Below are 18,965 nucleotides of genomic sequence, written 5' to 3'. Positions count from 1 at the left end.
ATGTGTCAGGCCCGTAGCCAGGAACTTTTTCGGGGGGAGGGGGCACTTGCTGAAGGCCTTGCCTATTTGAGGAAAGCCCCTATTTTTCCGTAATTATTTTCGGCAAAAATCGCAGTATGTAAGTTATGTGACTTTTTAAATGCTATTTTATGAATAGTTGTATGTTTTTAGTTTTGAGATGAATCTTCCTAATAGTAATGTTGTTATACGGACGATTCGTCTCAATAGATTTCATTATTGAAAATAAAACAGTGTTACTCAGGGCCGTAGGACATGGGCACGGAAAGATCAAAAATTCGGCTACGGGCCTGGTGCATGTGTGTGTGTGTCTTTGTACGAACTTACGTTGTTACAGATGTTGATCTTTCGTACTTCCATCGTTCACTTACTGCTGGTTGCTGCGATCCCCTCCTCCACTCAATGCAGCGCCTGCGTAAGGTGTTTCCTAAATGAATAATAAAAATACTGAACAATCGGTGTCCGTGAGCGACGTTGTTATATACGGCCGCGTGTGTGGCGGCCTCCGCCGGCGTCTTCACGCCCAAGGGGAGTCGCCGCATCTGATCAGTCGAATGCTGACAACTAGAAATAATTTCTTTTCCCATCGGCGCACGCACCTAAACTGCGAATTCGTTCCCTCCCCGCACATCCTCCGCGCGCGACGCCCCCGACTAGCCGTGGGCCGCCGCCGACGATGCGCCGCGCGCACTGACTTGTTGGTCGCCGCTTGGAGGAGAGCAGCTTGACGGCGTACACGCACGCGGACCATCATGATTCTCGAAAGGTGAGCCCAGCGTCCGGAACCGCAGTATGCCGCGACGACGACATTTAACTGGCTCGCATAATGCGTCGAGGCGCCCGAATCTCGGCCGCGCCCACGCTGCGCACGGCGCCAACGGAACGCGGGCTGTCCCGGTGGCCGAGTGTGTATTTACCGTGTGTCAGTTTTCGGGCAGCGTGAGCCAGAAACTGGTTCGACGTCTGCGAAAGCGAACACTGACTGGGACATTTTTTGTAAAGCAAATCTATACTTTGTTGTTTCTCCCTCTTTCTCTCTGCTTATAGAATTAACTACAGTGGAGCTATACTTCATCGTGCTTCATTAATTATGAGTTAATATATCGGGCAGCACGAGAATTTATTATTTATATTTTTATTCTGCTAGCCACTCAGATGGCGTGTCTCAACGTGGCGGTAATTAAATTCCCGCAGATGTACGTAAATGGGGATGCAGCAGATCAAAACTCCGCAACTGGCGTTGTCCTAAGTCAAGGTGGGACACGGCAGGTAGCACGAAAATGGGGTGTACCCAGCTGGTTTTATTCCGTTGCAGCAGGTATAGCCTGAATAACACATTACTTGCATCGCCTCGATGAGCTGATATCTGACGTAGTAACTGTTTTTAGAAACAGGTCCAAAAGCTAGGACGAGTTTCTTTTATTAATTATTGCTTTCACGGCAGCAGTGTTTTCTTCTTTTTTTTTTTTTTCTTTTTTTAAGAAATTATAGTGTGTGTACGTTGACATGCCATCGGCGCTACCTGTAGCTGGGTTGTACAAAAAACAACGGTTAATTTATTTTCAATTAATTTCCCCGCTCCATTAATAGCTCACGCGGATAGAAGTGACCTAAAAGCACTTTTCGCTAGTTATCGACGGGTGAGATGTTAAAGAGAGGTGCACCTGCCACGAATATAAACCAGCTGAGCCTGTCAGGTGTCGTTGCCCTTTTACTAAGTCGCTACACAGCGGCAACATTTTTTTCAGCGAGCAGTGAAATAAAGCGCGCGCGCACTGCCGACGGCGTTCGCAGTATATGGGACAGAGAGAGACTCCCCATATAAGGCGGCGCGCCTCAAACGTATCGGGTGTTGGAGGAGGGAAGCTCATCTTTTTCTACCGCTGCTGTTCGCTTCGGTTTACTCAACGGTGTTCGTGGCATTCGACGTGCTGCTCCAACTCGCACGACACCACGGTTTTCTTTGGAGCATTTTCCGGGCTAGAACCTGCTACGAATGACCGCCCGCTATCCGTCGTACCCCCTTTCATTTGCAGTCGCGAAACAAAACAAGAAAACAGGAAGTAAGTCAGCTTCCGGTGACGTCACATTCGCCATATTGGTTGTGGGGTGTTGCCGTGAGAGGGCTATCGTCGGTACAGCAGCCGCAGGTAAGGAGAATTTTCAGTGTTTATTATCGTTCTTACGACTCTGATTGCTGTCCAGTTAATTGTTTTCGACCGACTTTGCATGCAGTTGCACTCTCGCAGCGTTCCAGGGGCCGTTGACGGCAGAAATTTGAGTTTGTGCGAACAGTTGACACAGCTGTACGAACTTTTTCTACGAGTCCGTGTAGTTTGTTTTCGGCTGCTTTCACGGCCTGCGCCGTATTATTGAACATTTATGCCTCCACCTCTGGGTGGCGCGGATTGTGTGAGGGCACCAGGCGGGCGAATCGCTCCAATTCCTTTCGCCGACGACACACCGGCACTTGAAGTGCTCGCTCGCTCACACACATGGGCGCGCCGTAGGCTTGACCTTTTCCACGGACCTCCTGCCTTAAACTCATTTGAGATACGTTTTAAATGTTCTCGCGCACTGACTGATACGTGAGCTGGGAGACGCAGAATACACACATATGCTGGTGGTGTCAACGGACCAACTGGGGCGTAAAGGTGCGCCTAAACAGGGGTTCTCCTTGGAACCGTTCCAAAGACGTAACAAGAAAAGGAGCCTTCGGGAGCACTCGCCTCGCATCCTCTTGACGGGGGAGCACACGTGCGACATCACGGTTGAGTGACGAGTATGGGGCACCTCGCGGTTTTTAAAAGCGAGAGCGCAGGTCACCGTGCCGAAAGGCAGCATTCGATCGGTGCCTTTCTTTCCTACGTGAGCGCATGAAGTTACTTCCGTTGTGAGTCATTTGGCGGTATTGCGGATAGACGCCGTGGCTCTTTTGGTTCGAAGGTTGTGTCGCCGACATATCATTAGCTTTCTCAGTATTACTACGGTGGTAGTAGTAATTACTGATGCTGAACAGGGCTACCTGACTACTTGCATGGAACGGGCTACACTGACTGACGTCTATCGAGCTAGTGTGCTCTGAATGACATTGCTTGTAGTGTCTTGTGATGGCCTCGAAATGAGGCATGAACAGAGCATGTCTTATGTGGTGACAGTTGAAACTCCAGTTTCCAGTAATTTCCAGTGAAATGCTCATTGCGTGATGCACAGTGCATAACTGCCAACATCTTTACGATAATGGGACAGCTCCCAGCCTCACTGCAACAGAGGTGAAGAAATAAAGAACAAGCGGAAATATTAGCAGCAAGCTTGTCAGAAAATGTTGCCCTGGTAGCATTACAGAAGGAGGGACACATGCTTTATCATCAATGTTTTATGAGTAGATAACACAGCTTGCAATGCTTAGCAAATGGGCAGAGTTGTGCGAAAAACAGCAGGGGCTCTGGCCGTTATACAATGCTTTATTTGGAACATTGCAATATATAAAGCATTAAAGTAACAGCTAAGAATGTGTTGTAAATGTAATTGAAGGCGAAAGAGCTCACTGTTAGTCTTGAAGGCTTAGGCTCGTTGGTGACCGTAGCCTTTCTTGACAATTAGTGCATAAAAGTAAGGTAAAGAAACATTCCCAGACCCTACAGTTTGGCTGAGTGCTACAGAAGCCACTCGTGCAGGATAATGCAATGATTGATCTACAAGGGCAAGCCAGCATAAATCAGCTGCAACAAAATTGTCACAAAGGAAATAAACTAAAAGTCAATTTGAAACATCTTCAATTATCACTGATAAATGGTGATAACCTGATGGCAAGCACTCGAATAAAAAAATTAGTGGCACATCCTTCCTTTGAGATGATTGTCAACATTAATGCGATTAGCAATCTATCTTATGGTAGGTGTGTAATTGGTAATATGTTTTATCCTGCTGAGACCTGAACACAACTATGGGACATAATCGCTTTTCAGGGTTGTTTTTATTGTCTACTGTTATGTTATGCACTTGAAAAACAATTTAAATACCACAGTTAGCTGCCAAATGCTGCGTCTCCATGTACGTGGAAAAAAAAATAACTATCTCCATCATCTCCTCATGTTTGCTATGGTAAAAACTGCATTTCATTGCCTAAACGCAGAGATGAAGATGGAACTATGTGTAGTACATTGCCATGTTGCTGCCACATCTGGTATTTTCACACAACCTTAGTGATTTCAAAACACACCTCAAGGTTGCTTTCAGCCGTCGTTCAGTGTCACATTTCTCGAAGTGGATGACAAGAATATGAGTAAACCACTTCTTTACAGTTACACATGCAGCATACTTCATACCCAGAATGAGTATCTTGCGTAATCGCTTCCTAGTGAATTTAAAAAAAAAGGTGAAGGCCATGTACAATGTATTGTTCTAGGGGTCCTAGGACGTGATACGATGGTTATTATGAAAAGTGGCACGTTCTCAGTAGTAACATATACTCTGTGACCCAAGTTGGCATTAAAGAGGTTCATTGAAGAGTGGCACATATCCCTGAACCCAAGTTGGTCCGATGGTTTCACTCTGTTCCCTCAGCATAGCAGCACAGTGCTCTGCCCACATAACCATGGACCACCCACTTACTCAAATTGTCGTGAAAGAGTTTAGGTGCAATCATACATACATTCAGAGTAGACCCGTAGCCAGGAATTTTTTTCAGGGGGGGAGGGGGGGACCTTTTGCTGAAAGCCTTGACTATTTGAGGAAAGCACCTATTTTTCCGTAATTATTTTCGGTAAAAGTCGCAGTATGTAAATTATGTGACTTTTTAAGTACTATTTTATTAATAGTTTTATATTTTTAGTTTTGAGATGAATCTTCCTAATACTATAATATTTTTATACGGACGATTCGTCTCAATAGATTTCATTAACCTCTTAACCGTTTTGGACGAGCCCAGCTCGTCTTTGTCGAGCTGTCCCAAAACCGTTTTGCTCATCCACTCGAGATATCTCCTTTTGAGCATTTTGAACGAGACACGCTCGTTTGCGGACTAGTTGGTGTATCGCTGCGCATATGGCGCACTGGGCAGGTAATTTGTTTTTTCAAACGCCGTTTCACATTTCTTTGGGGGGAAACTCGTGTTTAAAAAAATGGCGTCCGGTGGCGGCGACACAGGTGTTTCTGGTCCGTCGTCGCGGAAAAGAAGCATTTCGCCGTCGTCCAGCTCTTTGGATGATAATTATTCAGAAACTAAAGTTTATGTCGTTTCCTGAAGCAAACAATAGCGATGACTTCGAAATTAGCAGTTCTTCAGAAGAAGACTGCTCAGAAGACACTATTGCGAGTGCGCATCATTGGCAGTGCATTGATGTGAAGGACATCCCTACGAAGGCTCCTCGGCTTCCGTTTTTGGGCGTCTCTGGTAAGGCGTTCAGTATAACATTGCCCAATGACTTTACAAAACTTTCTGAACAGTGCTCCTGCGCAGTTTTTTTTATTGTTGATTACCAGCAGGTAGCCGGCCTCCTTTATCATGAGCAATAATAAACTTTAATATGCTAATTTGACTTTGTATGCGCGTGAATTTTTTTTTCAATGCCGATAACTTGCTTTTTAGAAGGAAAATATTCAATATCAAATTTTTGAAAAATGAGCAGTTTGGGCACAGAAATTGTCAAAATAATAAAGCGGTTAAGGGGTTAATAAAAATAAAACAGTGTTACTCAAAGCCAAAAATATAAAGACGAAGTGTGGAAATATTCGTTTTATTGAGCCGGAACGGTCGACAGTGTTAGGTCCCACAAGTCCGCGGCGCGGTGCGTCTGTTCTCTTCAAAGTCCGCATTGGCTCCTTAAGTTCGGAAGCCCAAAACACCAGTCTTTGTGCCTTCTTCGTAAATGTTGCAATTATGTTGCTCATATCAATGGACTCTCTGTAGAGCAACATCAGAGCCAACCCATTCAATCGTCCAACAGAACTGTTGCGAAGGTAGGTTTTGAGGTGCTTCAGCATCGAAAAGCTTCTCTCAGCTGCGGCTGTGGTGACAGGAAGTGTGGCAAGTATCTTGAGCAGAGTATCTGATATTTGTAAACAGGCTGGTGTTGCACTGCTTGAGGGCCTCGGTCACATACTTTGGCAGCTCTTCTGGAGGTGTTGCTTGCCACTTCTGCTTCCCCATCTCCCACTCTCCTTTGATCACTTTGAGATTCTTGGGCTCCATGTCTGCCATGTAGAATTTTACGGCCGGCTGTAACGACTCAAAGCTGCTGTGAGTGGCATAATTGGGCAACACGAGTTGAAAACTGTATGACATGGAGACTGTAAGTGGGCAGTGCATAGAGTTGTGGCTGAAGAAAGGGGGGGGGGGTATGGGTCTCAGTGGTGGCAAAGTCATGAGCGCAGCTGCCCCTTTCTGTTTATCTGGCGCTGACTGTCAGTTGCGGCGTCCTCTGCTCTTTTGTGATGCTCCGGGTCGCTTACACGGCATCCCGTTCCGTTTAGGTGCCCAGCACTGTGCCCATGTCCTAACGGTGCTGGGCACGGAAAGATTAAAATTTCGGAGGGGGGGGGTAGGGCTTGCCCCCAAGGCCCCCCCCCCCCCCGGCTACGGGCCTGATACAGACACTGCATACTGTGTTAAGTTCCCAAAGAAAGCTAATCACATTAAAACCACAAGCGCTCAAGCTGTGTGCTTGTTGAATAAGGTGATGCTTCCCTCTGATGGATGACATATGCTACCAAATATTGTGTGATACAAAAGGCGGCTGCAGTGAAATTTTACATTGGCTAATTTGATTTAAATGAGTACTATGTACTACTGAGTCAATCTACCGAGTCTGTAGGACTGGTAATTCTCTAATTTTCTGAGTAGTAGCCTTTGAAAAGCACCTGAGCAGACTACACATGCACCTGGTGGTTAGTTGATATGACATAAGTACACTCCCTCAGAGGTTTTTTAGCATGCCAAGGACAGTCACACATTTTGAGTCAGGCGTGAATTCCTGTGAGTGGTAATGGTGTTTTTTTTTGTTTTTTTCTTCCAGTTTTGGTATCAAAAACGTCTACTTGTGCTAGCTTTTTGTGATGCATTCACTTGTACTTCAAATGTAAAATTTTGCATGGAGGCTGCTCTATATCTATGCTATCTGAAGCCATGCTTTCAACACAAGCCAAAATTTGGTTGGTTGCATTAGCCCATTAATAATGCATTGAAGATTGGGGAGCAGGAACGCAGTGGTCTTTTGTCCTTCTGTTTCGCATCCAGGGAGTTTTCCTTCGTGTAAAGCATGTGGCTCTTGTAAAAGGTCTGTCACCCCTGTCTGTCACCTGAGAGTTTGGGCGTTTGAGTTCACTAAATGATTGTAACGCTGATTGTAAGTATGCCATTCCTTACATCATGTCTGCTTGCTTAGCCAATCAATGCACACTGATTGGTACCATTTGAGAACATAGCTTCTGTTTTCAAAGGAATCTGTTCGCTTGGCAATGCATCTGTTGTCATTGCTATTTTTCTGTATTATCATGTTTATAGTTGTACTATGTTTAGGAAACTAGGCCTGCACAGCACAATTGCATTGTTTTTTATGCATGAGCATCACTGTGGCTTCCAAAGTTTTCCCTGTGTACTGGCACAAATTCCCACGACACACACTATGCACAAGACCTTCATGAAAGTTCCCACTGCTCTCACTGCCTGGGCTATTTAAATACAGAGCATCAGCTTGCTCCCACATTCAACCTACACTACAGGACACGTTTTCTGCCCTTCGCATCGGACCCCACACCTGGCGCAGATGGATCACTCCCCTGAAAACTTGGGACAAACATGGTGGAGTGTTCCAGTACAGCACATAAGAAAGACTCTTGATCTAGACAACTTATAGACTGGTGCTCAAGCAAAATGAATGTTTATTTCTCTCTTCCGGGAACAAATGTGTCTTACATTTGGAAAGCATTGGTCCAATTCACAGTGAGCCTACTACATATTTTATTTCACAGCTCTGTCCCGTTTCAACTATCATGCCGTTGATTTGCCTGTCCCGATTTCTCGGCATTGAAATGCAGCTTCACTAAGAGTGTCATGCCAGATCACGTGGTCTTCTAGTTGAACCTCGGCTTCAATGTCCCCGAACTTGGCAATGCCTTGGATATTCTGTATGCAGGTTGTTTCTCTAGAGATTTGGCTCAGCATCATCCCTTCAGCTGCATGGAACTTTTCAATGTTAAAATTCTTCATAGAAAATGTTTTGGTTCCTTATAGCATTGATGAGGGTAAACAGGGTTCCGCAGATTGCCTCTCTCAAAATGGTGACCAACATTATTTGGAAAAAGAAGTGACACAGTGTCAAATGTCACAAGCTAGGCACAAGAAATGTGGTTTAGGTAATTTCATTTATTGACAATGTCAGCTCCAAGTTGGTGGGAGTGGGGAGGGGATACGTTAAGAAAGCTTCAAAATCTGATTACTCTGTGAAACCTTATTAAGTATATTTTTTAAAGTCCGTGCTTGTATCAGTTTGTTGGTGTGCTAGTAATATAAAAATCATAGAATAACGCAGAAACAATGAAGTGTTTCAGTTAACTGTGTTGCAGAGTAAGGTCTCCCATAAAGTGATGTTGGTTTGAGCAAAGTAATAATTCCAGATAAGTTATAATTGCTTTGCAATCATGCTGCAAAAGCTTGCAGCACACTGGTATTGTCAACAGTTGGCAATAGTGTTACATTATGGTAGAGTAATTCTTTGCATATGACTGCAATCTTTGAGTGCTGGAAGTACTATTGACCCTTTTCGCGGAGCACTTTGTTTTAGAGAAACGAGATGGCGCTCACGGCGGCGCGCCATACGTCTCCTCAGTGACCATGCCCGAATATGAAACCATGACCGCTTCTACCTTGCTTCTGTGCGATCAGCTGTCGGAAATGCAACCGAGTTTTCGCTAACACACTGTGCTCCAATCATGATAGATTGAATCATGTGAATTGAAGACGTGTGCAGTAGTTGGCTGCAAAAAATAGTGACTGACATGTTAAGGAATTGAATGAATCTGTGTGGCCAAGTTCGCGGACCGCTGCTGCAACTGTCCGAACAGCTTTCCTCGAGGATACAGAAATTTGCTCATCCACCAGCCTTGTATCGCTAAACTTCAAAGAAAGGGCTTCATCCCCAGAACGTCGGCAAGAGTGAGCACCACTCGTTAAACAATAAGAACCCTTACGGAGCAGCGCCGCTTCCTGTTATAGTAAGTTTCGCGCACGTTATCTATGCACATGTGTCCCAAATGGAAGGAAAACTTGCGCCCACTCTATCGCCGACGTATCAAGAATAAGTGAATGGGCGCACACTTGAATATATGCGCACTGTATACGCACAATAAATGACGGACTACACCGATGGCGCACGAATGGTCGAAGCTGAATGTTTCATGACGATCAACAAGAGTAAGCGAGTTACTAGCTGTAATATATATTTGCTACAAGGTATTACAATGTACAAAACAGCTACGTTTCAAGCCTTGTGCGCAGCAAGAACAAATCTATCGGAACTGAGCACATCCGCAAGCGATTAGGCAGAAAATAATCAGTGGCCGCACCGAGGAACTTTAATGAGTCAGAAACTGACAAGCCACTGCTTCCAAATACTTGCCAAATAAAGAACAAAGAGCAAAACACACTAATCCTGACTGAATTCATGAGCGGAATGTTTGGATAGCTTGGAATAGATATTAAGCCCCGCTTTTAGAACAAGCACCATATATGCTGCTTGCGCCGTTTAGACATAGCTTAATTAGCTCCGAAAGCGCTTTTGCATGTTCTCTGAAGCTGTGATCAAAGCTTCGTGTCGTCCACCAATCACCGTCTACGACATCTCCTAAAACAGGTTTTCTAAACCGCGCCGTCGTCATACACTTCCATTGTAAACAAGGAGGCAACGGAGGCAGTTAAGGCAAGCAATGGACGCGTCACCACGTGATCAAACATGGCAGTGCCCACGGCATCGCCGCGAAAAGGGTCAATAGCACTGCAATGATCCTCCAGAAGTGTGTTTTCTGGGGGATTCTGCAAAGGTAATTAATCTTCATGTAAAGGAACACCCAACTGTTGGTATTTTGGCTGACATACTCGGTTGTTCCATTTGGTTCATAATCCAAAAGGAATAAATACCAAATATAAATCATTTAATCACACTGGCTTGTTTAACCATTATCAGTGTGGCTCATAACACCCAACTTCTTATTATTGACTTCTTCATGGATAAACTAAAATGAACAACTATTATCTTACAAATTGCCAAAATATTAGAATTGCTTGCAGAATGATAATATTGAATGCAAAAACACATCTTTCTCTGAACCTTTAATGAATTAGCATTCTTAGGGAGCTTTATGCAATTTCCGGGGGCTATGTATCTATGTTATTTGTATTATAATTATGTATGTATGTATATGTATCTGTGTTCCCACCTACCTGGAGTTTGTGGTCGAATCGGTAGTGCATTGGGCTGCTGTTCTGAGGTAACAGGGTTAGAAACCAACAATTGGACCAACTTGGGTCACTGAGTAGGTGGCAATGTGTACATAAGTGCCGCACTTGAGCATGGGTCACTATAGATGGGGGACTGGGTAGCAGTGGCGCACCGCCGGGGGGGGGGGGGTTTCGGGGATTGTCACCCCCCCCCCCCTGAGGCCGACTTAACTCCCCTCTTTTGTTTAACCCCTTTTCTTTCCTTGCTCATTTGAGTACTGCAACTAAGATGTATGACACGCAATCGTCTGCACACTCACAAAAAGCGCATTTTTTGACAATTTCCCGTGAAGAAATTGAACTTAGTGCTATTTAGATGGTATTGGCAAACTGTCAACCCCCCCCCCCCCCCTCCCTGGCAGAGATCCTGGGTACGCTACTGCTGGGTAGGGACCACTGTTTGAAGATGCCACTCGGTCTGTGCTGGTCTTCAATTAACTTCTTTGATGCCAGCTTGGGCAACTAGGTATGCGCCACTAGGAATGTGCCACTCTAGAATGACAAAAAAGATCCTTTAAATTTCTCCGATGCTGAGCGGAATTGAACCCATGTCACAAGGGTTCCTCAAGGGCAGCAACCCGATGCTTCAGCAGGCTGCGCAACAAATGCACTGGGTATGTGCCTAACCTAACCACTCGCCAACTTGGGTCACTGAATAAGTGCCACTGGTTACATGGCAAGCGAGAGAACAATTCTCAGCATTTGCACACACTGGCACGCCGTGCATTTCAGATACCACCCAAGGCTTCGCTGCAGCAGCACTAGATGGCGCCGAGTGTGCTAAGGGAAACTGAATGCCGAAGCTATTGGTGTGTACACCTTGACTGAAATGCATCTATGAGATTTGGAGCAGCCGCCTGTTATTGACAATTTTGTATTAGAGGGGTGCGACAGAGTGACTGGGCCGAGGAAAGGCGGAGGAGTAGGCATGCTAATTAGGCAAGGTATGAAGTTGCAAACGGTAAAAGAGACGTGTAAGGAGCGTTTATGGAGTAGTGGCACGTTGGGCGGCAAAGGTGGCCCTTACACCAGTCATCACTTGTGCTTGGCGCCAACCACACGAAGACATTGTCCAGGGTACAAAGTGCTCCGCTCCTGCGTCTGCAGCGGATGCCCGCCATCTACTTTGGACGTGCCCTGGGACAAAGACAATTCACGAGAGTGCACTTAGAGGTGTGAGATGTAACATCGATCAAGCTGAAGACTATGAAAGATAAATGGATTTTATGAGTCATTGTTGCAGTACCTTTATGAATCGGGTCTGCGTGCTTATATTTAGCTCCTTTATGACATCGAAGCGAGAAAAAAATAATAAAGAGAGAAAAGAAAAAGAAGAAAGACTTAGCTTGGAGTAGCTTACCAATTGGTAATTGGTAATAGGTAGTGATAACCGATATAAAGATAAGGAATTGGTTGATTGCATTAGAAGCGATATTGATGAGTTCAAAAAGTCGGGCCAGGGGGGGGGGGGGGGGGGGTATTAGTAAGAGATATGAATGCGCACATGGAGGGTTTGAACAAATATACTGGTTACAACGGTTTTCTAGTGCTGTATCTGTGTGATCACGACCGCTGGATAAAAAAAAAAAAGGTGCGGCCTGCCGCGTGCATCGAAAACGGTGTGATCCGCCGCGGCGCCACACGCCGGGGTCTGTTGTCTGGCATCGGCATAGCAAATGCGTCAGGAACGCGCTTGGAACGCCGTCGCGCAGTGCAAGCTGAAGCATTCCATCCCCCTCAGCTAGCGCCGTTCGGCACAGCCAAGCGGCCGACAATGCAACTACGGTCGTCACGTTCGCTCCCATAGCAGCGCGCCCGACGCGGCAGGCTGCACCTTTTTTTTATCCAGCGGCCATGGTGTAATGAACAGAACTTTATAGTAGTTAACAGGGAAAATAATTGGCATGGACAGGTAATGTGGCAGTGCGGAAACAGGCAGTCATGTATCGAGTACGCCTTAGTCTCAGAAACAGTCTACGAACGACTAGACCAAATGATAATAGATGAACATAGAAAAAATAGCCTGGGTAGCGAGCATAGACATTTAACCTTAAAATTCGGGAGAGATGCTAACGCAGAACACGAATCAATAGCATCAGAATTTCTAAAAATGAATGAAAAGCAAATAACAGAGATCACGAGGAAACATAGAGAAGAAAATGGAGGCTTTTCCTACAGCAGTCTGTGAATATAAGGAACTGGTAGACAAGCACCAGGAGATAAGACAGACACGCCAAAAAATTGTTAGATTGAAACGAGGAAACCACGTAAGTAGTGGAACAAGGAAATAAAGCAAGCTATAGAAGAGCGGAAGCAGGGGTCTAGGGATCATCGAAAAGCCAAAATGTTAGGATTACATAACGAAAATGTGGAACAAATACTGTACCGAGAAAGGAAAAGGGTGGCGAGTGAGTGCGTGCAAGAGAAAATTAAATGCACAAGTGAATGTTGCGTGCATAACATCCGCTTTTAAAAGAGAGAAAGGTGTACCAAGAAGCTTCTGGAACCATGTAAGAGCACTCGGAGCTCCAACTGAAAATTTACGAATGGCTGTAAGGGATGGAAGACGGTAAGATCTTCGAAGGAGACAAAGGGCTGCGGGTTGTTATTAGGGATAACTTCGGCATGAAAGAAAGCGTAGTTCAGACTCAAACACAGAAGCCTGAGAGATCACAATTTGGCGTAGGAAACTTTTACTGAAAAAAAAATCAGAAGAAAATGTCCCTAATAACACGGCTACAGGACCCGATGTAATCCCCATGCAGTTAATCAAAAACCTTGGTTCAACGAGCAATGTACTGCTGACTAATGCCATAGAGCAAGTGAATAAAATGAAAAGAAATCCGGTTGGATGGCATGAAAGAAAGATGAACCTCATTTACAAAGGCAAAGGTGATAAGGATGATACCCGTACCACAGGGGCACAGAAAATGGCATTCAGTAGTTAAGGCCTTAAGTTCCTGAATGACATTTTTTTTTCGGTGGAGCTGCCACACGTCCAAATTTAATGACATTTGACCCGATGATGTCGATAACAGTGCCTTCTGAAGTGAGCAATTGTAGGGTAATAAAAAGATAGACGTGGCATTTACAAGTATAATCTGCCTTCAAGGCTAGTGAAATGTCAAAATTAGCATACTATGGTGCCGCAAGCTTTAGTTTGTTGCTCTCTTTTACAACATTGCAACTGACCATAGCAACCTAGGCCATTGCAAGTCAAATTCGAAGCCCAAAATCAAAATGGTGCTTGGCCCGTCGAAGCCCGTTCCAACACTGACCTGAGTATGTTCACCGAATACAACTCTTTGCAGGAGCGTTTTAGTTGAAAGTTATGTATAAATTACTTTTTACACGGTAGAGACTGTTTCAAATACTACAATTATACTGCACTGAACAAGGTATGGCATCGAGAGTACGCACTTCTCAGTCGATAGAGTTCTAGCGAACGCATTCGGTGACGAATGGCTTTGATTTGTACGTGTGGCACCACGCGAAGGACATTAACTCTTAAGGCATTATGAAGTTAATGCCATTTTGTGTGCCCATGTGGCACTGGTATAAGACGAGCTCGTACAGGCCAGCTCCAGTAATGTCGGTGATATATAGAATGGCAATGCAAGCCATAAAATTAAAGCTGTCGAAGTGGGTGGAGAGTGCACAAGTATCTGTACTTGAAGAGCGTGGACACAGAATGGAGAAAGAGGTCAAGAAAGTTGGCAACCAAGTACAGGGTAATTGAAAGTCTAAATAGACAAGCAGGAGTTATCAGAAAGTAAGTGAGACAAACAGAGACAGTGAATTGGATGCAAAGAACGGAAACAAAAATGACCATGGATATTTAAAAGAATGGGAAGAAAGAAATTAGAAGGGAAAATCTGTTCAATAACACAAAGGGCAGTGCTTTGCTATTTGAGGCTTGAGCTGGTTGCTTAAGGACAAACATACCGGAGCAAATATTCGCAACAAGATGAGGCATGTGTATGCTGCAGCAAAAATCCGGAGACCACTCAGCACATCCTAATGGAATGCGAAGGATTCACCCAGTGAAATCTGTAGCAACATACACCTTCCAGACACGCTTGGATTTAAAGTGCATGGAAGCATCAACCGGTCAGCAGTCGAGATAAGCAAGAGACATTTAGGGTATTGGTGCAAAAAATTAGCAGGGGCTTAGCTGTGCCACTGCTAATTGCCACTTATGCCAGGATATATGTAGCGTGAGCCTCCACGTTAACGTCCTCGCCTGGCACGAAGGCTGCCCCATACAGCCTCTCCAAACGTTCCTCGTCAATGTTTATGCCCTAGGGTTTATACAGCGGCGAGTCTCTCAGTACCTCAGCCCTTGGTCCAAGCACATCATGAGAAACCATGTTCGACAGAAAGGTAGTCTCAGCAAACATTCTCCTCTTTATGTTCACCACTATGCATTTATCATTTTCCAAGCTGCAAGGCAACTGCTTTAGCATCTCGTCCATGTCTACCGACACGTTCACCACGGGTCCCTTAATGCCAAACTGACCATTTCTCCAGTTCATTAGATGATGGATCTGAACGAAGGGAATCCGTGGCGAAAGTAAACGTTTGGCCACATCGTTCGGAACCGGTACACCTGGTGGCATGGGTGGGTAACGATACCCATTGGTAATGCTAAAGAGTGGAATCTTCTGCTCAGCGAGAAAGTTCTTGTATGTTGTACGAACCCGCGCCACGGTTTCACCCTACTCAGGCGGCGCCGCTAAACTCAACGTTTCACGCATGGCACTACTTACCGATGTCAAGTCTTTCATGTGCTAGTCTTTCACACACATTGCACACATATCCGAACGGATTGTTTACGAAGTCCATCTCGAAGGTCTGAGTTGCACTGGCGCTTTCGATAAGTTTCACCGCATTGACGTCATCGATGACATCTTGTTGCTGCTGCTGAGATAGTCGGGCACGTCGCTCAGCCTCCTGGCGATGCCGCTTTGCTAGACGTTCCTCCCTTTGCTCCGGTGTCTCCGCAGCACGTTTAGCCTTCTTCTGTTCGTTTTTCCTACGCTCCACCGCTAATTGCCAGGCAACTACTTTGGGATCCGATGAGTTAAGCTTTTCCGCTCTTCTGCACCGCTGAGCAGAAATTTCGCTCTCCTTCTCCATGGCTATACCACACTGGCAAACGCCCCGCGATATGTATACCCCCACTGATACCTCTGCGCATGCGCACAAAATGAGAGGCGCTATCAAACGGCTCCGGTGCAGTGTCTGACTTGGCCACTGCGCAACAGAGGAGCATAGCTGGGCAGGCGCCGGTGCCAGTGCGTCTGGCGTGGCTATGACGTCACTCCTCTGGAATGCGCAGACCGGCGAGGCGCGCGCGGTGGCGGCGGCTCCGGCATGCCAGCTGTGCGCCGTGTGACATCACTGCTCCTCGCGCATGCGCAGCACGGCTCTCCAGGAGCCACGTGAAACTGCTCAACCTCGGCCAGTGTAGCTCACGCTACAAAAAAACACTGAGGAGATTGATATGACCGAATTCGTTACATAGGTAGCGATACAAAGTAGGTAGAGAGGTATTGAGGAAGAAAAACAAATTAAGGAGATGCATACAAAAATGCTAGAATGAAAAACATGCACAGCATACCTGATTATCAAACAGGCTAGGTGACTATTGTTACCGCCCCGTTTCAAAGGGGATGCCAAAAAATCATCATCATCATCGAAGCGCGATAAAGAAGTCCCACTGTAATACACGCCTCATACATAACTTGTTTCAACGATGGAAATACATTGTGTCACTATATTTATTCAATGCTTACACATTACCGTTGACAGTCATCGTGAGATGGGTTCTGCAGAATGTTTTGGGGGGATATTGTTTGCATTTGTGGGATTGATGTGTCGCCGTAATAATTCAGCATTGGTTTGCACGGGATATATAGCTCTTCTCTGCTTAGTGCATTATCTTCTTTATTCCTGGACATAAGAAATTTATATGCTATGTATATGTTTATTCTGTATTACATTGAATATGTCCGATGTATGGACTGAATTTTTCTTTTCTCTTTGGCCTTTAAACAGCTCTTGTTGTTTTGACAAAGATATGTTTGCACTGTTCTCTTTCTGAGAGTAATGATTGAGGACCCGTCAAGCTTCTTGTAGCGTTTACCCTTGACCCGCCCCATCCTCGTGGTGAAAACATACTTTATTTGTCTGCTAGCTTTCTTTGCATTCATCTCAAACAACTTAAAAATGCTTTCTCAGTTTATAGCAAAGTTCTTCGTTTCCACAGTGAAGCGTAGTTTGTCATAATCAATGCCATTGTCTTGATCTTTCGTGTTATCAGACGGGAAGAAAAATGGGATTGATGGCATCTATAAATAACTGTATATATGACTCCCGCAGGAGTTGGGCATTTGTTTTCTATTTGCCTCTAGAGCCCCCATTTGTCAGACTTAGTCACATGGTTCCAAAAGCAATCATGTGGCGTGGAAAAGCTGCCACTACGGCACAGATAAAGCTCGTGATGGCATTACCACTGTGTCACCACAGTTGGCTGCTTTATTTTATTACCAACATCCATACAACTGCTCCAAAATAAAAGGTGTCCTCTTTTTCTTTTTTTAGTGTGAAAATTGCTTGATCAGCACGTTTTTTAGTATTTTGAACCTGTGCAGGGCTGTGTGCAACGTTGTGCGCACCGAAAAGATCCATCGCTAGGCGGCATCTCGTCACATGCAGTGGGATGTGCCGAGATGCAGAGCGGATGTACTGACACACACAAAAAAAGCACCGTTACCACTAATCTGAAATGAATCAGAATTCAGAATGTTGAGAACTAGCACCTACCTAGGTGACAAGGCATGACAGTGAGATTAGCCTATGTGCACAGTTCTTGGATATGTGTTATACTATCAACTTTACCACCTACGTCAAGTGCCTACGTCATCTGCTTAGGTGCCATTTAAAGCCTGTTAATTTAAGTTGTCTTTTGATTCTCATACTTCAGCTTTGTGTAAATTGCTTTACTAATATGTACTACTCATTTGTAATAAATTTATCCAAGGAAAATTTCATTGCATTTGGCCTTTAATGATACCCTCAGACCACCAGCTGTGTCAGTCTGTAGCACTTACCCGCAGTTCTTTAAGTAGCTCAACAGCTTCTTTAGTCATCATTGCTGATTGTGAAGGCACAGCCCTTGAGTTTACTACAATTACTCAGCACACACTTCTTGTGATAACCCATGAACTTTATGATGACAAGTATTACTATTCCTGGTCTCATTTACATACACACCCAACATTCTTTTAAGAGGCTACCTGAAAATGCATCTGTGACTCTACCCTAGCTTCAAGAACACGGAAATTTAATGGGGCTATGAGCCTGATGTCAATATGACTTCCAGAATTTCACATTTCTTTTGCACACACTGGATTAAAGGGATATGGACACAAAAGTTGGCGGGTGGTTTTTTGCATCAGAACAAAAGTTGAACTATTGAAAATGACGAATACAACGAAGCTGCTTTGAAAAAAAAGAACGAGAAACATCTTTTTTTTTTGCGATTTTCTGTTGCACGTTGCCTCCAAGCGGCTGCCGGCAGAAGCTGAAATTTGACGTCATAACAACCACCTGCGCGCGCGTGGCCAAGGTCGGCCACAACCGTCCCAGTGTTTCCGGGGGTGTCGGTCCCTTGCAGCGTTTCTTTAACCCCATTCGGCGATCTTCGCACGTGGTCTGTCCGAAACATTATCCCCGTCATGCAGGTGGTGCGTTTTACATGCGCCTTCCCGCGGTCGTCGCTCGGTATTGACGTGTTCGTTGCGGCGGAAGGAAATGCCCAGACATTGCTGTTATAACAGCATTGTCGGTTGTGACATGCCGTCGCACACGTTTCCTAGAGACGAGAAGGTGCGTAAACTTTGGATACCTGCCTGTCAGCCATCACGCACAGCCTGGAGACCTCTAAAATATGACTTCATTTGCGCGGGCCACTTCGTCAACGATGACTATGTCACCAGCCCGGCTGTGCTGAAAATCCTCGGCATGCCGCTCAAAAGGCAATGCTTAAAGCCTGACGCTGTGCCATCGGTCTTCTCACGAAAACACAAAGCAGAAATGATCAGCGGCGCGTTGGGAAAGAGGAGGCGAAAAGATGTCGGTACTGTTTTCGTTCACTTGCAGCCTTCTTGTGCAGTGTGAGGGCGAGGCTGGGGCGAGATGCCCGAGGCTGCGCATGAAGGCAGTAATTTCTTTAAAAATGTTGGCAAAGCATAGTGAAACAATACAAGGCTAGCGAGATCAGACACACGAGATCAGACACACACACAGCTCTGCTTCTCCACAGGCCAAAACAGAAAAAAACTGGGCAGAACGCCAGACAGGTGCTGCCATCTGTTGGTCGGCTCGTGAAGTGGACGTGAGAGTCTTGGAGGTACTGATACCTCACAGCAGTTGCTCACGCTGACGG

The 18,965-nt window shown here is 45.3% G+C and overlaps 1 protein-coding gene across 2 annotated transcripts in view; it reads left to right on the top strand.

The window, feature by feature from the left end:
- Nucleotides 1-682: 682 nt before the first annotated feature.
- Nucleotides 683-18,965, top strand: part of LOC119455349 (talin-2) — a 324,493-nt gene continuing 306,210 nt past the window's right edge. The window contains exon 1 of one of the 2 annotated variants that reach the window (XM_049668712.1): nt 683-784. In XM_049668712.1, coding sequence (XP_049524669.1) covers nt 771-784 — 14 coding nt within the window. In that variant the 5' untranslated portion in view covers nt 683-770. Of the gene's footprint in view, nt 785-2,023; nt 2,169-18,965 lie in introns of those variants that run through there. The other variant, XM_049668713.1, reaches the window with a different exon arrangement.

This window comes from Dermacentor silvarum, chromosome 6 (assembly GCF_013339745.2).
Source record: "Dermacentor silvarum isolate Dsil-2018 chromosome 6, BIME_Dsil_1.4, whole genome shotgun sequence".
Taxonomy (NCBI): domain Eukaryota; kingdom Metazoa; phylum Arthropoda; class Arachnida; order Ixodida; family Ixodidae; genus Dermacentor; species Dermacentor silvarum.
This window is presented reverse-complemented; position numbering and strand designations above follow the sequence as displayed.